Below are 22,037 nucleotides of genomic sequence, written 5' to 3'. Positions count from 1 at the left end.
ATACAACTTGTACTAAGTACTGTATCACCACGTTAATAACTCATACAGCGTTTGAACGCTAGCTAGTTTGGAAGCAATTCCTGACCGCTCCTAAGCTGCTCTAGGGCAAATCTAGAGTGGCTTTTATAAATGGTATGTTCTGGTGATTATAAGAAATCGAGCTGGCTGTCATTTGGAGACTTTGCCGAAAAGTAAAAACTTCTTCAAACACTTTTCTTAGAGAAGAGCTCGAAATACAGCAACATTTCCCCCCAACCATCAGGGCCTATTAGTATAGTCTCTATTAGTCTCTATTAGCTGTCATAGTTCTCAGAAAATAACTTTTCATTGTGGAGTACAAGGTGACATTGTTACTTTGTTTCATAGGATCAGTGTAAGTTGAAACACCAGTATACACATTTAGTGACAGTTCACCCACTAGTACAAAGGGGGGCCTTGCTTGTCAAAACCAATTATAATCAGGCAATAAGAGAAGAGGAGGAAATCTGGATGCGTGTAAACTTTTACACTGTAAGTGTAATATTAACTGATAGGAGACACGGTGCACGTGACCCAGTGCACCCTAGTTTTACACACAGCTAACAGCTTGTTGATTAGATCAGATAGATGCTTAATGAGCGACCCAGGCACCGGTTTTATGAACATGATTTAATATCATAACTGTGGAACAAAACATAAAGTAAATAGTTTTAATGTTAATAATTAATGTAAATTAGTTATGTAAAATGTAAAATATGCCCACCTATAGTGCCGTTAGCTGACTTAATAGTTAACCCTGCGTGCCCGAAGTGAGCCAAGAACCGTTCAGTGCTCGTCAGGTCCGTCATGAACACGTGACACGTGTGTTTTCTGTTCTTCTCTGTTATCAGACCGAAATACCTGAACATACCACGATGTTATCAGACCGAAATACCTGAACATACCACGATGTTATCAGACCGAAATACCTGAACATACCACGATGTTATCAGACCGAAATACCTGAACATACCACGATGTTATCAGACCGAAATACCTGAACATACCACGATTTTATCAGACCGAAATACCTGAACATACCACGATTTTATCAGACCGAAATACCTGAACATACCACGATGTTATCAGACCGAATTACCTGAACATACCACGATGTTATCAGACCGAAATACCTGAACATACCACGATGTTATCAGACCGAAATACCTGAACATACCACGATGTTATCAGACCGAAATACCTGAACATACCACGATGTTATCAGACCGAAATACCTGAACATACCACGATTTTATCAGACCGAAATATCTGAACATACCACGATGTTATCGTACTATTTAACTACTAAAATACCTGAACATCCAATGCAATGATATGAAGTTTAGATAGGTACTTTAAAATAACTGTTAATTAGTCGCTCAGTTGCAGAGGCACATATTAGGTGCGGTAAAAAAATCGAAATTATGCGGTACCGCACCCGACTATAAAGGTAAAATGTGCGGTAAGTTGCGGTAAATTTTTACCAATTATGCGGCAAATGTGCGGCGATTTTTTCGAAATTTGTGCGGGAATTGTGCGGTTTTCTTTTGCATTTTCTCAAGGACTTTGGAAATTCTAAACGTATAACCGCCGCTCTTATCAAAAATAGGTCTGTTTATGTGTTACTGAGGGTGTAGTTCTTTACTAAGACCATGATTGAACCTATATTGAGATTCAGTTATCTGAGAACAGTGACTTAGAGTAATCAGATGATGTGGTGAAGTTACGAATGATAACTGATAAACTATGGTAAAGTATGGTAACGACGAGGGTTTCATAACGGCCTGGGTCACGGTCCCGAAAGGGCCTGGGTCACGGTCCGAAAGGGCCTGGATCACGGTCCCGAAAGGGCCTGGGTAACGGTCCCGAAAGGGCCTGGGTCACGGTCCCAAAAGGGCCTGGGTAACGGTCCCGAAAGGGCCTGGGTCACGGTCCCGAAAGGGCCTGGGTCAGGGTCCCGAAAGGGCCTGTGTCACGTGGTAACTGGGTCACGTGGCCTAGGTATGAGTTCCAAAAGGGCCTGGGTCACGGTCCCGAAAGGGCCTGAATCACGGTCCTAAAAGGGCCTGGGTCAGGGTCCCGAAAGGGCCTGAGTCACGGTCCTAAAAGGGCTTGGGTCAGGGTCCCGAAAGGGCCTGAGTCACGGTCCTAAAAGGGCCCGACTATAACATATTTTGGTTTTTACACTCGAAAATCTTAACGCGAAAATTTCAAAATTATGCGAAATTACGCGGAAAATGCTAGATTATGCGGAAATATGCAGAAAATTACAAAATGTGCGGACATGTGCGGAAAACAATAAATTATGCGGACATGTGCGGAAAAAGGTAAATTGTGCGATCCCGCACCCATCGCACCTAATATGTGCCTCTGCTCAGTTGACAGGGTCTATTGATGTGATATATTTAAAATGTACCGTATAATGAGGGCAGATGACAGAGAATACTAGCAAGTCAGCAAAGCAAGTGCGCCAAATGCGACAATTACTCCCCTCCTTCATTTTAACCCCACCTACTACTAAAAAAGGCCATTAATTCGACAAATCCAAACGTAACATAATAAACAAGACGCCTCGCTTGAGAAAGTGACGGCGAAGTCGTGACACTGCAACACCTAAACCTTTCTCAGGAAGTGAGAACACGCACTTCCTCGCCCTTAAAAGGAGACTAGATCGCTGTAAACGCAATTTTAATCAGACAATTCAATTTTAACCAGACAAGATGACGTCACCAGGCTCCAGAAGGAGTTAAGGAGCAGAGTTTCGATAAAAACTTACCGTTTATCTTTGGGCCACATGCCACAGTATCTAAGAGATAGGATATTGTAGAACGCAAGGGTTTTGTCTGCTGCGTTAGCCACGCTTATACCACGTGAGTTGACCTCCATCGTTACTATTGTCTCAACATTTGTATCGTACTGGGGAAGATAGAGCATTAGGGTGGGGTGTGAGCTAAAAGGTCTGATAACATTGAGTGAACGCATGGGTAAGTGTAAACCACTCTCGGACATAACAATCGCTTACAAAATGTAGAAACCTTTTGAAAAGATTATGTCAGTAATATCTGCCCATACCATCACTAAGACTCTAAGATTTTGAGGCTACTTACAAAGTACAGTGTCATATTGTCAGAAAAGTAAAATCTTAACAGATCTGATCAGCATTCTAAAACCTACCATGCAGTTATTGCAGCCCAATTAAGGCATGATAACCTGAGGTTTACCTGTTTCAAGAGTTCTATAGTTGAGTAGATAGAGTCGAGGTCTACAGAGTGAGCGTGCAGGTCATGTGACCCAATGTAGAGTAGAGTTGTCAGCATTGTTGGTTGCGGGTGGGTGGCGTTGCTCACGCGTGTTATGGTCGGGTACTGACAGTATTTACACTGCGACCTGGGGGCGAGGTGTTATGGTAGGGTACTGACAGTATTTACACTGCGACCTAGGGGCGAGGTGTTATGGTCGGGTACTGACAGTATTTACACTGCGACCTGGGGGCGAGGTGTTATGGTCGGGTACTGACAGTATTCAAACTGCGACCTGGGGGCGAAGTGTTATGGTAGGGTACTGACAGTATTTACACTGCGACCTGGGGGCGAGGTGTTATGGTCGGGTACTGACAGTATTTACACTGCGACCTGGGGGCGAGGTGTTATGGTAGGGTACTGACAGTATTTACACTGCGACCTGGGGGCGAGGTGTTATGGTAGGGTACTGACAGTATTTACACTGCGACCTGGGGGCGAGGTGTTATGGTAGGGTACTGACAGTATTTACACTGCGACCTGGGGGCGAGGTGTTATGGTCGGGTACTGACAGTATTTACACTGCGACCTGGGGGCGAGGTGTTATGGTCGGGTACTGACAGTATTTACACTGCGACCTGGGGGCGAGGTGTTATGGTAGGGTACTGACAGTATTTACACTGCGATCTGGGGGCGAGGTGTTATGGTAGGGTACTGACAGTATTTACACTGCGACCTGGGGGCGAGGTGTTATGGTCGGGTACTGACAGTATTTACACTGCGACCTGGGGGCGAGGTGTTATGGTAGGGTACTGACAGTATTTACACTGCGACCTGGGGGCGAGGTGTTATGGTCGGGTACTGACAGTATTTACACTGCGACCTGGGGGCGAGGTGTTATGGTCGGGTACTGACAGTATTTACACTGCGACCTGGGGGCGAGGTGTTATGGTAGGGTACTGACAGTATTTACACTGCGACCTGGGGGCGAGGTGTTATGGTAGGGTACTGACAGTATTTACACTGCGACCTGGGGGCGAGGTGTTATGGTCGGGTACTGACAGTATTTACACTGCGACCTGGGGGCGAGGTATTATGGTCGGGTACTGACAGTATTTACACTGCGACCTGGGGGCGAGGTGTTATGGTCGGGTACTGACAGTATTTACACTGCGACCTGGGGGCGAGGTGTTATGGTAATTGGTAGGGTACTGACAGTATTTACACTGCGACCTGGGGGCGAGGTGTTATGGTCGGGTACTGACAGTATTTACACTGCGACCTGGGGGCGAGGTGTTATGGTCGGGTACTGACAGTATTCACACTGCGACCTGGGGGCGAGGTGTTATGGTCGGGTACTGACAGTATTTACACTGCGACCTGGGGGCGAGATGTTATGGTAGGGTACTGACAGTATTCACACTGCGACCTGGGGGCGAGGTGTTATGGTCGGGTACTGACAGTATTTACACTGCGACCTGGGGGCGAGGTGTTATGGTCGGGTACTGACAGTATTTACACTGCGACCTGGGGGCGAGGTGTTATGGTCGGGTACTGACAGTATTTACACTGCGACCTGGGGGCGAGGTGTTATGGTAGGGTACTGACAGTATTTACACTGCGACCTGGGGCATGGGGGCGAGGTGTTATGGTCGGGTACTGACAGTATTTACACTGCGACCTGGGGGCGAGGTGTTATGGTAGGGTACTGACAGTATTTACACTGCGACCTGGGGGCGAGGTGTTATGGTAGGGTACTGACAGTATTTACACTGCGACCTGGGGGTGAGGTGTTATGGTCGGGTACTGACAGTATTTACACTGCGACCTGGGGGCGAGGTGTTATGGTCGGGTACTGACAGTATTTACACTGCGACCTGGGGGCGAGGTGTTATGGTAGGGTACTGACAGTATTTACACTGCGACCTGGGGGCGAGGTGTTATGGTCAGGTACTGACAGTATTTACACTGCGACCTGGGGGCGAGGTGTTATGGTCGGGTACTGACAGTATTTACACTGCGACCTGGGGGCGAGGTGTTATGGTCGGGTACTGACAGTATTTGCACTGCGACCTGGGGGCGAGGTGTTATGGTCGGGTACTGACAGTATTTACACTGCGACCTGGGGGCGAGGTGTTATGGTAGGGTACTGACAGTATTTACACTGCGACCTGGGGGCGAGGTGTTATGGTCGGGTACTGACAGTATTTACACTGCGACCTGGGGGCGAGGTGTTATGGTAGGGTACTGACAGTATTTACACTGCGACCTGAGCTGGGGGCGAGGTGTTATGGTAGGGTACTGACAGTATTTACACTGCGACCTGGGGGCGAGGTGTTATGGTAGGGTACTGACAGTATTTACACTGCGACCTGGGGGCGAGGTGTTATGGTCAGGTACTGACAGTATTTACACTGCGACCTGGGGGCGAGGTGTTATGGTCGGGTACTGACAGTATTTACACTGCGACCTGGGGGCGAGGTGTTATGGTCGGGTACTGACAGTATTTGCACTGCGACCTGGGGGCGAGGTGTTATGGTCGGGCACTGACAGTATTTACACTGCGACCTGGGGGCGAGGTGTTATGGTAGGGTACTGACAGTATTTACACTGCGACCTGGGGGCGAGGTGTTATGGTCGGGTACTGACAGTATTTACACTGCGACCTGGGGGCGAGGTGTTATGGTAGGGTACTGACAGTATTTACACTGCGACCTGAGCTGGGGGCGAGGTGTTATGGTAGGGTACTGACAGTATTTACACTGCGACTGGGGGCGAGATGTTCGTTTACAAAATTGGTTAATAAGGTTCTCGAGTTAGGTAATATGAGTGTTTAAAACAACAATTACGAACTTCATTTCTGCATTTCCTTTCAGTTCAAAAACAACTACTGATTATTTATAAAGTACCAGCTTTTGAATTTTCGTTTCAATTTTTTGAGGAAATTGATGGGCATTATATTTTTTTAAAGCAATTTTTTTGACATTTAAGCAATTTTTAGTTACGAATTGTTTTTCTTCTATACATTGCTATCCTTGTTTCATCATAAATACAAAATTCTGTGTGTAAGACTAATCATTATTAATAAATAGCACTAAACATTATGCAATCCCAGCTCTCAAATTTATCAAAATGTAGAAAAACCCCTTTTAGACAGTTTAAATCATCGAGCTCTTTAAATCGGTAATTGGATGTTTGCCAGCAAAATCTAATACAAATTAATAATAATTGACGAACTGGCAGGTACATGATTTCATTATAACTTCTTAGATTACCAAAGAAAACACACAAAAGATCCTTGCTTATTTTATTAACTCCACGAGAACTTTCAATAATTGGTTTAGCTTAGCATCAAAGGAATTAAATATTGTAAATTCTCCAGAAAATATTTTATGCACAAAATGTGAGACAAACCCAAAATCGAGAAATATTTCGACATACATATTTTCAGCGTTAGACTAGAAACTGAGAGTTCGAATTCAGTAAATAGTGTTTAAGGTTATGATATCCCAATTCACTAAAATGCAGCAAAACCGAATTTATATTCCAGACAGTTTAATTACTATTAGCAACCTGTTTATATTACCTCAAGAAGTAATATACTACCGCGACAATTGACCCCCCGACAATTGTCGCAAGAACTCAATTGTTAAGTAAAACTCTGTCTGCCAGAGAAAATGCACAATGGAAGTGGCTCTTGTAACGTGACGCTACCGTCACTGGGTGCTGCAAATCGATTAAAAATGACATTACATATAAGAGCTAACGGTCGAAAACAGACATACTGGTAGCAAGCTCGTGTATAGAGTAAGAGATGTGGTGTATCTACATTATAATGGCTTTCTAATAATGGCTTTCTCATAAAGGGTACCAAAACCTTTTAACACCCTTGAATTCTGCAGATTTGAGGAAGTAAGACGCTCTCGAAATGCAGGATTATCGAGAGACTCTCAATGATATTAGTTTAATAAGAGTTTCTTATTAAATTTGTCACAGTATGATTTGGATAAGCTCTAATCCTAGGATGTTATCAGTTTAAGGAGTATATTTACTGACATAGTTTATGTCACAGTGCTGTTTTGAGAACTAAAACTGGTAGTTTTGTTTAGTCGGTCTTCCATTTTATTTGAATCTTAGTATTTGGGCCGAGCTATATAGTTATTTTCACACTACTGCACTGAGTAGTGTCACTTAATAGTAGGTAATGGTATAGATACCATTTATTATTAATTATGCTACTCTACAAAAACACATACCGAGTTAAAAAGATAGTTCCTCCCGCCTCGAGGTTATATAAAACTTATATAAAATTATAAACTTACAAATTCATAAACTTACAAACTTACAAACTTACAAACTCATAAACGTATAAACTCACCCCTCAAGGTCACGGGTGACCACAACTGCAACATTGCTCTTGGACCTCATGAAGTTAATGACCACCTCGTGAGGTGCATGTTTGACTGAGAGACCGTTTATAGAGATGAGGATGTCGTTCTTCTGAAGCCCTGCCAGGTCAGCAGGGGAGCCCGGTGCTATGGAGTCAACCACTGGAGGGTTCTCTCCTGGACAGTTCATCGTGAGAAATATTTAAGTGGTGGAAGGGAGTATTAAGGGGGCCGGGGGGGGGTCTTCATCAAAATTCTCTCGAAATTGACTTTATAGTTGTTTCTGATAGAGGGGAGTGATATCTACCAGCTGCTTTTGGTCCCATGGAAAAATATTGTTCCTAGCCGAAATTATCGCCGGTCTAAGGTCCGCGCTTATGTGTAATTGTATTGCGCGAGCGATTTTCAATCGCAAATTTTGAAAATCGAGTCTAAAAATCTATCTTCTCCTACATTTTTTGAGCAATCACCCTGAAACTTTCAGGATATGTTCTAGGGACCATTTAGAAGAGATCGTTCAAGCCAAAATTTTGAGATAGGCCTTTAAAAAATTTTAATTCAATTTTGAAAATCTTGGACCTGAAAAAATCGTAAAAAACGAGGTCCAAGATTTTCAAAATTTAATAAAAAAATATTAAAGGCCTATCTCAAAATTTTGGCTTGAACGATCTCTTCTAAATGGTCCCTAGAACATATCCTGAAAGTTTCAGGGTGATTGCTCAAAAAATGTAGGAGAAGATAGATTTTTAGACTCGATTTTCAAAATTTGCGATTGAAAATCGCTCGCGCAATACAATTACACATAAGCGCGGACCTTAGACCGGCGATAATTTCGGCTAGGAACAATATTTTTCCATGGGACCAAAAGCAGCTGGTAGATATCACTCCCCTCTATAAGAAACAACTGTAAAGTCAATTTCGAGAGAATTTTGATGAAGACCCCCCCCCGGCCCCCTTACATGGAAATGTTTAGTGAAACAGTTATTGAACAGGGATCCTCCATACAACTCGGTAAATTGGATCCTTGTTCAGCGGTAAATTGTTCCTACTTAGTTTAAATACTATTGCAAGTATATGTCTACCATCACCAGTTCAACACAGCAAAGTTGCACGATACAGGCAAGATAGGTAAGCTGTACTTTTAGTAGTTTATGCTCACTGCTTGGTGTAATCTTTATTGGCCTGCAATTCTAGACACATCTTAAGGGAGCTTATAATACGTCTTGTAAACATGGCATGTCTACAAAGCTACAATGTCTTTACTGTGATGCTCTTATAATAATTAAAATAATTGATTTAAATTTGTTATTCCTAAGGTATTATACATATTTACATATTTATCGGAACATTAGAATTAGGATCATACTTATTTTACTGAATACTGGGCTGAGTCTAAACAGAAACAGTCAGATGTATTTAGGGATCATATAATACTATGAGATGTAATACTAAGGTAACAATTACCTAAAATAAAGTCTAGTAGGGGTTATTACATACCCACTTGAAATACGAAAGAACGATTATAGAGTAATTCTAGAACATCAAGTTGTCCAGAAAGTATGTTCCAAAAATAAACACGCTACATCTTTAAATGTTGCATTTCAAGTGGGCAGAGAGCGATTTAATTCGGGCAGCTTGTCAGTAACGTTTGTCTGGTTCTAAAAAGAACAGATTCTAGAATAGTCGGGTTATCGAGAGAGTAAGATAGTTGAGACTCTATGATGTCTAAGTAGTTTCACTATGTAACTTAAACAGTTATCTACTTATAATACCTCTCGGTTTCTAGCAGAACTGTTTCCGCTAAGTGCTAACACTTTAAATTTTCAGTAGTAAAAGTATTAAATGAACAATTTCTACATGGAGCTTACCGCAAACAGTGAATCCAAATCCAATTTCTTGTCGATGTATTATAATCTCTATCATGAGACCGGAGTTTAGCATGTGAGCATTGGGACTGTACAGGGTAAATAATATCAAGTTTAATAAACTGTTATATAACGAAATGAAATCTACAATACTCAATATTATAAATAATTAAGGAAACGAAACCATGCCAATTTAATCTATTTAACGCCAAAACTGCTCCCTCCGCATAACTTAATAACTGAAAGAAGAACCTCTCCAAAAGATATTATATAGTTATCATGGATCACGTTACGACATTAGTTTGTCTGGTAAAGATGTTGCAGTTAAATTGTCGAACATCGAATGGCACAAATTTGAAATTATTCAAAATATTCACTGAACTGGTTGAGAAGCAGTATTGTTATTATTATGCCAGAGTTCCCGGCATTGACTAAATGTCCAAAAATTTACTATTGCGCTCACGCTACCACTTCTGATCTAAGATAAACTGTCTAGATCTGTTTATGACGCTCTATATCACACGAAGAAATGATTAAATGGGTAATGAGGTTGAGATGAGCTTCACATGGTGTCCAGGGAATAAAAATGCTATTTTTAACGTCTTTCGTGTAGTATGCGTTATATACTGCAAGTTATTAATAAATATGTTAAACCTAGTTTTACGTTGTTGGTGCATCACTTCTGTAACCGTGGACACTTTTACACAAACGTCTGTATCATTGTGGCACACTCTAAATTTAAATACTGAACAGTCTATTTTAACGTAATCTACTGTGCTGTGTTCCAGCCGTGCATTGAAGCAGATTACCTATTTTTAGATTGCTACGTGACAGCGCAGTAAACCTTAGTTAAAATTGCGCTTTTATCCTAACGTCTATTTAGTGGCTAGGGTCTTTAGCACGGAATCCAGTTTTGTCTTTATGATCCTAAACATTACACCATTTATACCTTTAGAAGCTCCAATCCCAACAAGAAGCCTAATTCTAACACTACGCATAAACTCTGGTGTAGTGGTTCAATTTAGTTCTCAGTTCAAGAAATCGTCGTACAATTTATAGAAAAAATAGAGAAATATAGAATATAGTACAACACTACCAATAAATAATTGTGGCCGAATGTAGTTAGAACTTAGTGAAGCAATTCAAAATACATTGAAAATCAGAACTTTTAAAAGTCGTGGAGATTTGATGTTAAGATATAAGCTCCACAAAAAATCTCCTGAAATTCGTGAATGGAGGCTAACAGTGCAGAGGTGGCCAAATTCCGACAAAAAAAATCATAAAAACACTGTCGAATACTCGCACCACAACCATTTTATCCCCACTTGCACTTCGAGAAATCCATCTCAGGATGCTGCTCCATAAACTTCTTCATGGTGTCCTCTTTCTTCTGATCATCAGACGAAGGCAGACCAGCTGCCTTCTGTCTCTGATCGTACATCATTTTTTCAACCATAGACCGGGTTTCTCCATCAAGATCTCCAAGTTTAGAATTCTCAGGTTGTACTTTTTTGGTGCTGATTTCCTCGTCACCCTTGATTATACAACCCCACCACTCGACCTTGTTGAACTTCTCTAGTGAGAGTACCACTGCATTGTCCTCCAGGTGCCACAAGGCCTCATCAGTTAATATCTTGGCGTATAATTCTCCTTTGATAACAGGTTCATGCCCCTTTAATCCGACTGACAAAGATTTCTCTTTTATGTCGACCTTACAGTCCTTACTCTTTACTTTGAAGTTCACATTGAAGGGAATTTTAACCTCCAGCTCTTCAAGTGTTTGAGTGAATGAATAGTTAGGATAATTAGCACCATTGCCAGCGTTTGGCTCAAGTTTACCCTTCTCCGATTCCTCTCCTTCTTCAAGCTTGGTTTCGTCGACATGTTTGCTGAGGTCTTCTTTGGGAGGAGTGGGTACTACAGGTTTAGGTGCGGGTGTTGCTTTGGCACCTTCAGTCGTTATCTCTTCAATGGAAGCAGGCTCAACTTGGGGGACAGGTTTCTCGAACTGATCACTCTCTTCTCTAGCAGCTTTTTCCTTCAGAGCGTGATTCAGATGTTTCTTGAACGAGGTCATCACCAAAGTCTCAGCTATCGCTTTCTGAGCTCCGGTGTAAAAATCTGTTTTCCTCCGCAAGAATCCGAAGAATGTTTCAAAGAGAGGCTCGATGCCATTGTGTTGTTGAGCAATGTGCATCAGCATGTTGTCGTACTTTAACTCCTCGTCAGGGACAACCATGGCGCCTGCAAGAATTTATTATCAATTTTGAGGGAAAAAGCTAAAAACTCAGATTTATAATCATAACTTCTTAAATAATCAAGCATGAGTTTAGTTTTTTACAAATCTTTATGTAACTCTGTTGTAGTATAAAAATATCAATTGTCTCACGATTACTAAATTTGTAATGCTTGGGCCTTAGCATCCATACTGTAACATTCAGACTTTTTTGTATATCTGCTTATTGATGAAAATCATAATATATTATATGCAATCTAGAACGTATTGTTATTGTTAAACAGTGAAAGACAGTGCTGTTAAACTTGAAATACCCACAATAAAATTACTGAATATAAAAGAATTTTACGCACACAATATTTTGAAATCCATTTGATTATATCATATCACTCCCTATAAGTTATAAGTATTTACAATACAGAATAATTATATAAAGCATTACAGTAAATTGTTATTGATAACTCAATATTTTTATAAAAGCTGGTATGAAATATAAAAGCCCATAGTTATGAAATATAAAACATTTAAGTATAAAAATAAAACCCTCTCATGAAGATTAAAAAAGTCAAAATGATCTTAGATACTTAGATAGCGTACCTGAGAACTTAATTTGTCGACAAAATTTTCGTGATGTGCAGGCACATTGCATATTATGTAAAGATAGTCATGAGATTCAACAGATCTATTCAATAGAATCATGCAATGAATGAAAAGACAACTTTTCTGGTACAGCACTATAAATTACTTATAGAAGGAGATAATGTTCATCACCTCCCCACTTTTAGGAGGAACAAACCTGACCCGGTTAGTAAGACGAGATGGGAAGATAAGGAAATCCCCAGGCTTGACACTAACCTTGCAGTGATCATTAAAGTATACGTTACTCTCCCCATCACCTTCTGATAGTGAGATGAGCACAGTGTAGACTCCGTTACCCTCCAGAGCTCCTGTTGCTAGACTTGAGTTACTCATCCTCATAACAAAGGCTTGAAGTGGGTTACCCTCAGACTCGTAACCTGCAAACTTACGGTGAGTAATTGTCGGAAGATAATCTGTGCTGAACATCTCCCACCCTTTTTCGTAACCAAGGTCTTTGAATGCCAGAGTTTCCAGAACATTCCATCCTTCTGTCCAGGATCTAGAGGCCCACTTACCAGAGTGGGATGCTGCTTGTTTCATAACTTTAGTGAATTTTTCTGAGAAGAGCTCCAAAACGTAGACGTCCTCACAAGGATTCTGAACTGGGGTGGCTTTTGTGTAATCCCAGTCTCTCTGTCTGTGGTGATCCCACTTCATGTAGAAACTCAAGTAAAACGCTATTTTGTTATCTGGGAAGTGCTCCATCAAGGGGTAGGGTACAGTCTCATCTGTACGCCCGTTGAGGAACACAAAATCAGCAGAGTCAGAATTAAAGAAATAAAGATGGCCTGATTTTCGGATGGAGTTGCAGAAAACAATATCACTATTACGGTCATTGTAAGATGCATGGAAGAAGGTCAAGTCCTTCATCACCTCGGCTTTAACAAGGTAAGCACCACTGGCATATGGTACAACAAACAATCCGCTAGTTTGCCGTTGAGAGAGATCTTTGTAGTCCGGAGACCTCTTGTAAAAGCCATTAGCCACAGTGTCACCCCAGAAGTTAACAGTTGGGTCTGCATCATTGAGATCATTCACCACCAACGGAGCAATGACAGACACGTTGAATAGAACCAGTTTCCTGATACCTTCGTTGTTCACTGCTAACACGTTACTGTCTTGATGCCAAATCCAAGTACAGTTAAACTCCACACAAGTTTTGTTGACGGTATCGTACATGGCTCTGTCAGACTTTACCTCGGGGGAACTAGAATTGTAAACTCTAAAACCCATCTGCCTGGTCTTCCCTTTGTAACCTTCCACAAACTCGTTAATCACGTGATCCCTGTGCTTCAGTCTGTTGAAGATTACTATCACTCGCTTCTTGGAAAGCCATACCAAAGACTGAAACCTGTCTATCGCCATGTCTAACAAAGGAGTGTCCTCTTTGATGAAAAGAGCGGTTACCATCACATCAGTTGTTCCGTTATTCTCTTGGGCCTGAAATGGTCGTAGATTGCTCGTTGTTTACCTCTAATGTAATCAGGAGCGAAATGAGTATATGGTCGATACTCTGAGCCTCCGTCGACTCGCTTTCTTTCAGCTCTGAGAGCTAATTTCTCTAAGTCAAAAACACCTGGCACATAGTTAGTTAGGCGAGTAAAGATATTGTAGGAGGATGTGGAGCCCAGTAAAATGGGAGGTGTGTCACGTGTTTCAAAGTTGTAGAACTTGGTGTGATCGGAAGTGTAGCCCACCATATTAGGATACTTTTCCAGATTCAGGAACACCCAGCTACCTGTGTCTTGTCCTACTTTGAAGTTCAAATCACTCCACAGTCTTTCTAACATATCATCAACTGTGTCAGAGGGCACAGCGATTCCCTCAAGTTCCTTCAGCTTTTGCAATATTTGAAGCACGTTACCAGATTCACCCAGAATACATTTGAGGTCCAAATGCTCATTTTGAACAGACAAGTCAATAAGAACGTCTATTCCAGTACCCTTCCATCTTTCCATGATTTCAGACGTTGTTCCGGCAACAGACAGAAATTTACTGTCACAGTACAGGACACTGGTCGTAGACTTCGAGTCGATCTGCTGGATGAACCCCGAAACCGCAGATAGATCTGACTCATTATTCGTTGGTTTCTCTAAAACATCGACCTCTATTCCAGAGACATTAGCACTCCAGAGAAAACGTTTGATTCCATCGTACGGTGCTGTGTCTACTGTCACAAACTTCAAAGAGTTTCCCTCCGAACTTACTATAAAGCAAGCAAGCAGGATTACAAAGCTCGATGTGGACTTCATCTCATAATCCTAGTGGAATAGACATGAGGTTAAATCTGTAATTTATACAGTATAATTTATACAGTATAATTTATACAGTATAATTTATACAGTATAATTTATACAGTATAATTTATACAGTATAATTTATTCAGGAAAACTTTCAAAACATGAAATATCGGATAATTTTGACTACAAAATAAACGTTATGGTTATGACTTAATACAACCATTACAGCACTGTATATAAATGATTTAACATTAAAAGACTTAAATAATTACATTCAACGTGCACAATATAAGACATATTATCACACACGATCTGTAAAGGACTTACACAGAGCAGGATTATTTGTTTCACAAGCATGAGTGTTAAATGAAGTATACTTCAGATGCTACATTGATTAAAATGTTTCCTTGAAGCACTTTACGCGAGACGGCAACTGCTTGCAAACTCTTGCTTTAAACATACTTGATATATTCATTTCGTGCAGTTTGAGTTGGATTTCGTTGCAAGTAGCTAAATTGGGATGATAATTTGGAGTATAGCATTGCTCTCCTTTCTCGTCACAGTAGATGCTAACTGTGGGGGAATAACACCGGGGTTTGTGTGTAAAAAGGACTGTTGCTCACAAGATGAGGTAAATGAATTTGTTTTAATTAAATTTGGCGAATGTACTAAATACCTAAATACTGGTAAATCCATTTAATCTGTGCCGAGACAAAAGCCATTAGATGAAGTTGGGATAGTTCTTTCTATAAAATGTTTCTACCGAATTAGTTTATTACTTAAAATATTTGTTTCAATATAAGTTCAAACAAAGATTATTGGTGGATTATTAAATCAATTAAATCAGGAATCAAAATTGCTGGAAGTTGTAAAAGCAAAGTTCTACGAGAAAACAACAGAAGAAATTTCGGACAAGTTAAATCACGACCATCCCAACAAAATATTCTTCGACCTGTTTTATTCTGACACCCCTCGATACGCGATACCAGCCAACGTTGAAGCAGCTGCAAAGAGTGGGCGGTTTGACAGTGAGGTATTGGTGGATTATGAACTCATCAGGAAAATGGGCGTGACTAGGTTAGTGATACGGCCTATCTAAACGTTAAGTCTTATTACAAAGGGTGCATTTCAGATAAGGTATTATGGATTATAGACGGGTCCCTATCATAATCTTCGTTTGTAATTAAGTTCAACACTCATATTCTTGTTATTACAATAACCGCAGAATATAATATGTTTTGTCAGTCTACATATAAATAATCATGATCCGGTCATTCTTAAAACGTTAAAACGTTTTCAGCTTTATAAGTGACGAATGTAAGAGGACAGCTTTCATTGGAAGCTTTATCAGAAATACACAGTTGAAAATGGAAAAGTCACATGCGATCTACCGTGCTCTAGTAGTGGCTGACGAGGTAAACAATGTTCAATATTTAGTCACGTGACATCAAATAGATCAAAATGAGTTCCTCAATGAGTCAGTAGGTTTAAATGCAAAATATACCTTCAACTTGCAATCGCATTCTTTATCTGGTGTTATGTATTTGACTCGTGTAATCTTGATTTAATCTTTCTTTACAATTCTACAGATAAAGAAGGAAATTCTCAACTTCCCACTTAGTGAAAAGTGTTTCGACCATGCACTCAAAAACGGATTGTTTAACAGTCACAGCTGCAACTCTTGTGGAGCAGGAGGTGAGAATTTATAAATTAAACAATAAAGCAGTAAAAAATTTAATATGAAGATAGCATGACGAAACAGTATGATGTCATAACAGTATGACGACATAACAGTAACTAAAGCCGCCGTAAAATCGGGTAAAATGTCTGAAAATGAACGTTTCCTAAAAATAAACTGTTTCTGATAACGAACTATTTCTGCTTGCAGGGATGTTCCCCAAAATGAGGACTTGCACAGGACTGTGTGAGAACATTGTCAATGGTTGTTACTACGTTCTCACCAGAGTTTTTGCTCGAGATTACACTCCATTTAAAGGTAATATTTATTACAGAGTAGGTTAGATAGTATCAGTGGTAAAAAGTTTGAGTAGCTAAAGTATCAAAGCAATATTAATTATATTATAGACAGATCCTGAGAGCTTATAAATTCCAATCAATCACATCACTAAATAGGTAAGTATCAATATTATTAATTATTAAATAAAAGTTCCAAACAAGGGATAGTCAAAAAACAACGCCCAAGTCTAATCTTTCTCCAAAACAAAAACTAAATATCAAAACTTCATTATAATTTCTGCCAATATCTCTTATCAACAAGGAATTTAAAATTCAGAGAGTCTGGTTAGCCTGCTGAGGGAACATGCAAGAGAAGAACGTGCATTGTTGCGTAATGAAATCAAAATGTTCCTCACCGAAACAGATATTGCTGAGGGAGTTGCTTGCTCAGGACAACCAGCCTACGAGGTATAGACTATTAATATTACTACTTACAAATACTACACTAGGCTTCATAGGTATGATCATAAATTTAGATCCACTATTGACAAAACGGAAAGTTTTTTTTTTTCATTCAAGTAATCAATATTTCGTATAAATAGGTAGTTTTAATTTGATACCGATTATACAAAACATGACAGCAGCGCTGAAAGTTCCAAACTCTAGGTTGAGTATAGGTTGCAGAGATTGCTGGCAATTCCAAGACATGGAAGAGATCGTAAACTATCAAGCCAGTTTCGCATGTTATTGAGATCACCTGAGGTTATAGTTCCAGAATTTCTCCCGATACAACCTAATGCTCTCAATTTCTGTAGAAATCATGGACATCTTGCAGGTACAAGGACACTATTTAATTTTAATATATTAGAGGATTACACGAAGAAAATTAGGTTGATAATATTATTTATCAACTGAGTCAACCTCTATCAAAGCTACAATAGTGAATGATGGTATAGTCTGAATGAACTATTGTAGGGTAAATATCAAGGGAAAGCCAAGGTGAATACAAATACATGCAGTGCATTTTAGGCTCCAAGTCAGGCATGGATCCACAAGGACCAGATTTAAGGTTTCAGATTGCAACATACTAATACTGATATGACGAAGTTTTCTGTTCGAACAGATTATAATTTATATAGCCTCAGACAAACATTTTGATTATAATGATTTAATTGTATTTCTAGGGAATTCGAATTGCTTCAACGGAAATTCTGTGGGATTTTACTCAGGAGAAACACATCCATTGAATTCATCTGGACAGGAAAGAAATGACTTCAAAACTTTTGGTGGAAATTCTGAGCATTATGATAAATTAGCTACTCTACTGTAAGTGGTTTCGCACTTTGCAGCCTATTGTTTTTCAGTACTATTAATTCCAAAATATCAAAATTTTAAAAAAACAAACGATAGGCTTTTTAGATTTCAGATTTCAGATGTCCAAAATGTTCAAAAAAAGAAGTAAAAAGGAAACGTCATTACCTTGATAAGCGTCCAATTACTAATTAACATTATAAAATTGCACAGGAACAAGTTGACCAAAGTGACCGAAGAATTACAGTACCAAAGCAGCGTCTAAAGGACTTGAAAAAGACTGTTATTTTGCAATGATTATCAGACAAATACTTTTAACTGTCAGTAAACAAAGCACCTATCAAATATACTTGTTAGCTTTAAATGTTCAATTGATAAAACTGCTTCGTTAATCATTCTTGACATTGTACTGACAGTAAATATTCGTTTAAAATCAAAAAATTATGATTATCTAGTATTATGATTATCTAGTATTTTTATTTTAATTAAAAAACCAGTATCAATATTTATGTTTCATATAATTAAAATAATTTCAGCTAGGCTCAACTTGGAAATAGCTTCAAACTAATGTCCAATTATTAATTGAAAACTAAAATGTCTTTCTTGTGTTGTCACGTCTTACTTAGATCCCTTCAATGGTTTGCACTGACAACATTTTCCTTTAAACTTCGATGAATAAATTCAAAATCACAGTGATACAAATAGCATCTATTATTGATTGGCATGAAATAGGAGTAAATTTGTAGACAAAAGGGCTGAGGGCCAACAGATTAAATCCTTCAAAGCTGTCCTTGTTGCCCATGTCATCTAATGGGATTAGTAAATGGGCCATTGTGCTAAGACTACCCAATGCTATACTGCACTGGTCAGTTAAAACCCAACATCAAGCACAATCAAGCGCTAAATAGCAACTGCAGTTAACAATAGATGTCGATAGTTTACTGTCATCTTTTACAAACAGTTGAAATTGCAGGCAACTATTAGCGATTATGGTTGCTGATAAAAACACCCTGGGAGCCAGGAATTGGGATAGTAAAGCTACTGGATAATAATAGAGACAGTAATTAGCATCTCCTGAGACTTTGACTTCCTAAGTTCAATCCACTTAGTATAATTTATCAATTCTCTGATATTGTGAGCCGTGAGGTTCATCTACTTTGCTAAATTAAATTTAAATCAAAAACAAAGAACCGAATATGATCATTTAATTTTAATTGATATATCAAAATTGCTGATTGGGTACCTAATCTGACTAGCCTTATCGGCTGACTCTATTCGTCAGCATGCACCTGGGTAACAGTCATCTAATCAGTTCATGGGGTGATCAGCTGACATGGTGGATCACATGATCGTCACACAGTCCCTGAATGAGTAAGAGCCTCGAAGCTTTGGGAATCGAGTTGGCTTTGAATTAAATTGGTTAAACGTTAAAATATGCTCAGCATGGCTTTTTAAAGCCATGCTGAGCATATTTTAAATAACCTTTTAAGGAATCCTATCAGTGCCCATTGTGGCAGAAATTGAATGGACCAAACGAAATTTTTAAATGATTACAGTAGATCTGAGGTGAGTAATAAACCAAAGTTTTTTTTGCATAAAAAGTTTTTCAATGGAAACCCCTTATACACCACTTTGTTTTACTACAAAAATATTTAGTGTGATAAAGACAATTGGTCAATGGTCAGATCAGCAGATTATAGTAATAACTAGTAGTGGGGCGAAGCAATATTGTTGCGAATTCTAAAAATTAAGTGAATAAAATAGCAACGGTCATTCAGTGGCGTAACGTTAGTGGCTGATTTAACTTGGCGCCCCCCGGCGGCTCGAAAAAGTCGCCCAAATTTTTTGTGTCCCTAAAACAAAACAAAAAAAAAAGGGTACCTTTTTTTGGCACCCCTACAGCTTTTTTGCGCCCCTGGAGCAAAAAAAGGACCCCAAAAATTTTTTTCACACCGACTGAGCGCTAAATTGGACAGGGGAATACACCAGGGGCGACTTTTCGTTGAGAAAGGGCGCCTTATTGGCGCCCCCTGAGGGTGGCCGGGGCAGCGTTACGCCACTGCGGTCATTGTCCAGCTATAAGGTTGGACACCTTCGAAAAATAAAAACCGATACAATAAATGCAATAAAAAGTTTTAAAAGCCAGGGTAGAAAAAACCCTTTACAATATACGAATTGGTTAATTAAAATAAAGTTCACACATTCACAAGCTCACATCACTACAACAAGCAGTTCAGACCCTCACCCAACAAGCACTCCCTGACCTTTTAAGAAGTACTAGGAGTGTTGATTAGGTTGAGGTCCAAATCATTTATTGCAGCGGGTGTAAGAGTTCTGGAACCTCTGAATTGATATTATACAAGTTCTGAGCAGATCAAAGCATCGTCTGCGCCTGACAAATGACATCACATCACAGTATCTTTGGCCTTTCTTAAGGCTGATCTTTTCTGTGAGATGTTTCAGGAATTGTGAAGCCAGGAATTGTGAAACCTCCTGTGGTACTGAACACCAAAGGCGTGCAAGTAGCCTTGGTAATAGAATAACTTTTAAAGTTTTTCAAGTTGTTGCTATAATGGTAATTTCAGCAATGGTAATTTTCTAGCTAGAAGGATAGACACCCTCGAAAAATGAATAAACCAATTCAATAGATAAAGATAAAATCCAGAAATTTACATCACAACAAAAAGCAGTCTAGACCCGGCCCCACCTAACATTATAATTCAATATGTATTCATTCTTCTGTGGAAAATAAAAATTTTATTTTACTTAAAAAATTGTATTTTACTTAACAAGCACTCCATGGCCTGTTTAAGGTTTAGGAGTGTTGATCAGGTTAAGATCCAAATCACTTATCGCCGCTATTGTTGCTATAATTAATTTAAATAAAAATGTGTTGTTTTCTTGAAAAATTTGTTGTTTTCTTGTTGAACTGGGCTTGAGGGTGAAGTACCCTTACATCTGTGAATGCCCTGTCCAACGCGATGCGACGCAACGACGACCAGAACGATCTCGCGCTGATGTCCAGTCTAGCTCCACCTTGTCTATTTGTTCCATTGGATAAATTTAGTGTGTGTGGGACGGACAGAAGTTGATGTTCTGTTTCAACATCGTTAAAACAGTATAAGTAGTAAGGAGTTTTGCTGTTGTATCTGTAAATGAATCGTGTCTAAGTGAAAGGTAGCCTCCAATTTTGCAAGAGAAGAGAGGGAATAGAACAAAATTATCAAAAACAACATTCTAGGTTTCACTGATTTCTGGGCCACAATATGTAATGTCACAAAATTAGATTCTAATTGTTGCTCCTAATCTGATAATTCTAATGACAGTGACTGCTCCCTATTAAGAAAACTAACCGACCAACAATTTCGGTCGAACCCTAAAATTACTAATACCAAATGTAAACCCCACATATGCGTGTAAAATCAAATCAAATCAAGTCTCCAAGTCTCCAAATCTTCTCTCTGCTCTCGGACTTTGTTCTTTTGAATGGAACTGTTTGTATACTTTAACAAATAGTGATTGTAACTTAGAGATAAACTGCTATTGATTGAAATAAATTTTCGTGCACATACAGAATGAATGGTTAATAATTTAATATATATATGTAGACCAAGCTCTGTGCACGGGATGCTTCCTGGAAGAATCCAGTTCTTTTAGTGGGGCACCCTACCTAAAGCCAAATTGAGATATAATAATCATATTCCTAGGGGAATAATCAGAAATCGAATACCAATCAAATAATATGATATATAGGAGTAGTAACCATATTTACTATGCAAAATGCCCCAACCTCATAGTGTAAATTTATATAAAATTCAAATTCCATACCACCACTAAACCCCAACAGTCAACACATATATATATATATAACTCTAAAACTCTGGTCACAAGAGCAACTGCCTAAACGTGCAGAAGTGAAAACAAATAAATAAAATACTAGCAATCCTTTAAATTCGCAATAAATAAGTTCGTTCAATGTCATTATATAATTCTAAAACCACATATATGTGACCAGTAAATAATTTAATTGGTCTATAGACTACTGTATGAAATTCTCAATATAAACTTTTAAACAATAATAAATTAATTAAAAAACACACAACAACCTTTGGTGTGTAAGAATGATTAAACAGCCTCATTTTGAC

General features: G+C 39.3%; 4 protein-coding genes across 5 annotated transcripts in view; 1 reads left to right on the top strand and 3 right to left on the bottom strand.

The window, feature by feature from the left end:
• The window catches only part of LOC134817272 (regulator of G-protein signaling 12-like), a 45,213-nt gene extending 35,177 nt beyond the window's left edge, over positions 1-10,036 (bottom strand). For both annotated transcript variants that reach the window (XM_063826413.1, XM_063826417.1), the window contains exons 1-5: positions 9,514-10,036; positions 7,636-7,822; positions 3,240-3,405; positions 2,795-2,934; positions 743-879 (exon numbers count right to left, since the gene is read on the bottom strand). In XM_063826413.1, coding sequence (XP_063682483.1) covers positions 743-879; positions 2,795-2,934; positions 3,240-3,405; positions 7,636-7,822; positions 9,514-9,586 — 703 coding nt within the window. In that variant the 5' untranslated portion in view covers positions 9,587-10,036. The remainder of the gene's footprint in view (positions 1-742; positions 880-2,794; positions 2,935-3,239; positions 3,406-7,635; positions 7,823-9,513) is intronic.
• Positions 10,037-10,562: 526 nt separating this feature from the next.
• LOC134826102 (nuclear migration protein nudC-like) lies at positions 10,563-12,056 on the bottom strand. The gene has a single exon (XM_063838376.1). It carries the CDS (start codon positions 11,747-11,749, stop codon positions 10,826-10,828), a length of 924 nt encoding a protein of 307 aa, XP_063694446.1. The 5' UTR covers positions 11,750-12,056; the 3' UTR covers positions 10,563-10,825.
• A 431-nt stretch (positions 12,057-12,487) lies between these two features.
• On the bottom strand, positions 12,488-13,795 carry LOC134826101 (procollagen-lysine,2-oxoglutarate 5-dioxygenase 1-like). Its single transcript, XM_063838374.1, has one exon. The coding sequence runs from the start codon at positions 13,793-13,795 to the stop codon at positions 12,488-12,490; it is 1,308 nt and encodes a 435-aa protein (XP_063694444.1).
• A 1,274-nt stretch (positions 13,796-15,069) lies between these two features.
• On the top strand, positions 15,070-18,477 carry LOC134816723 (uncharacterized). The gene is made up of 9 exons (XM_063825705.1): positions 15,070-15,256; positions 15,473-15,702; positions 15,926-16,040; positions 16,215-16,320; positions 16,514-16,621; positions 16,919-17,049; positions 17,248-17,416; positions 17,766-17,907; positions 18,106-18,477. The coding sequence occupies exons 1-9, from the start codon at positions 15,146-15,148 to the stop codon at positions 18,155-18,157; spliced, it is 1,164 nt and encodes a 387-aa protein (XP_063681775.1). The 5' UTR covers positions 15,070-15,145; the 3' UTR covers positions 18,158-18,477.
• The last annotated feature ends 3,560 nt before the right edge of the window (positions 18,478-22,037 follow it).

Source organism: Bolinopsis microptera, chromosome 1 (assembly GCF_026151205.1).
Source record: "Bolinopsis microptera isolate Bmic1 chromosome 1, MBARI_Bmic_1.0, whole genome shotgun sequence".
NCBI lineage: Eukaryota > Metazoa > Ctenophora > Tentaculata > Lobata > Bolinopsidae > Bolinopsis > Bolinopsis microptera.
This window is presented reverse-complemented; position numbering and strand designations above follow the sequence as displayed.

Coding starts and splice junctions, on each gene's coding strand:
- LOC134826102 (XM_063838376.1), bottom strand. CDS start 11,749: ATGGTTGTCCCTGACGAGGAGTTAAAGTACGACAACATGCTGATGCAC.
- LOC134826101 (XM_063838374.1), bottom strand. CDS start 13,795: ATGGTAACCGCTCTTTTCATCAAAGAGGACACTCCTTTGTTAGACATG.
- LOC134816723 (XM_063825705.1), top strand. CDS start 15,146: ATGATAATTTGGAGTATAGCATTGCTCTCCTTTCTCGTCACAGTAGAT. Junction 15,703..15,925: donor AGGAAAATGGGCGTGACTAG/GTTAGTGATACG, acceptor AAACGTTTTCAG/CTTTATAAGTGACGAATGTA. Junction 17,050..17,247: donor CAGGACAACCAGCCTACGAG/GTATAGACTATT, acceptor TCCAAACTCTAG/GTTGAGTATAGGTTGCAGAG.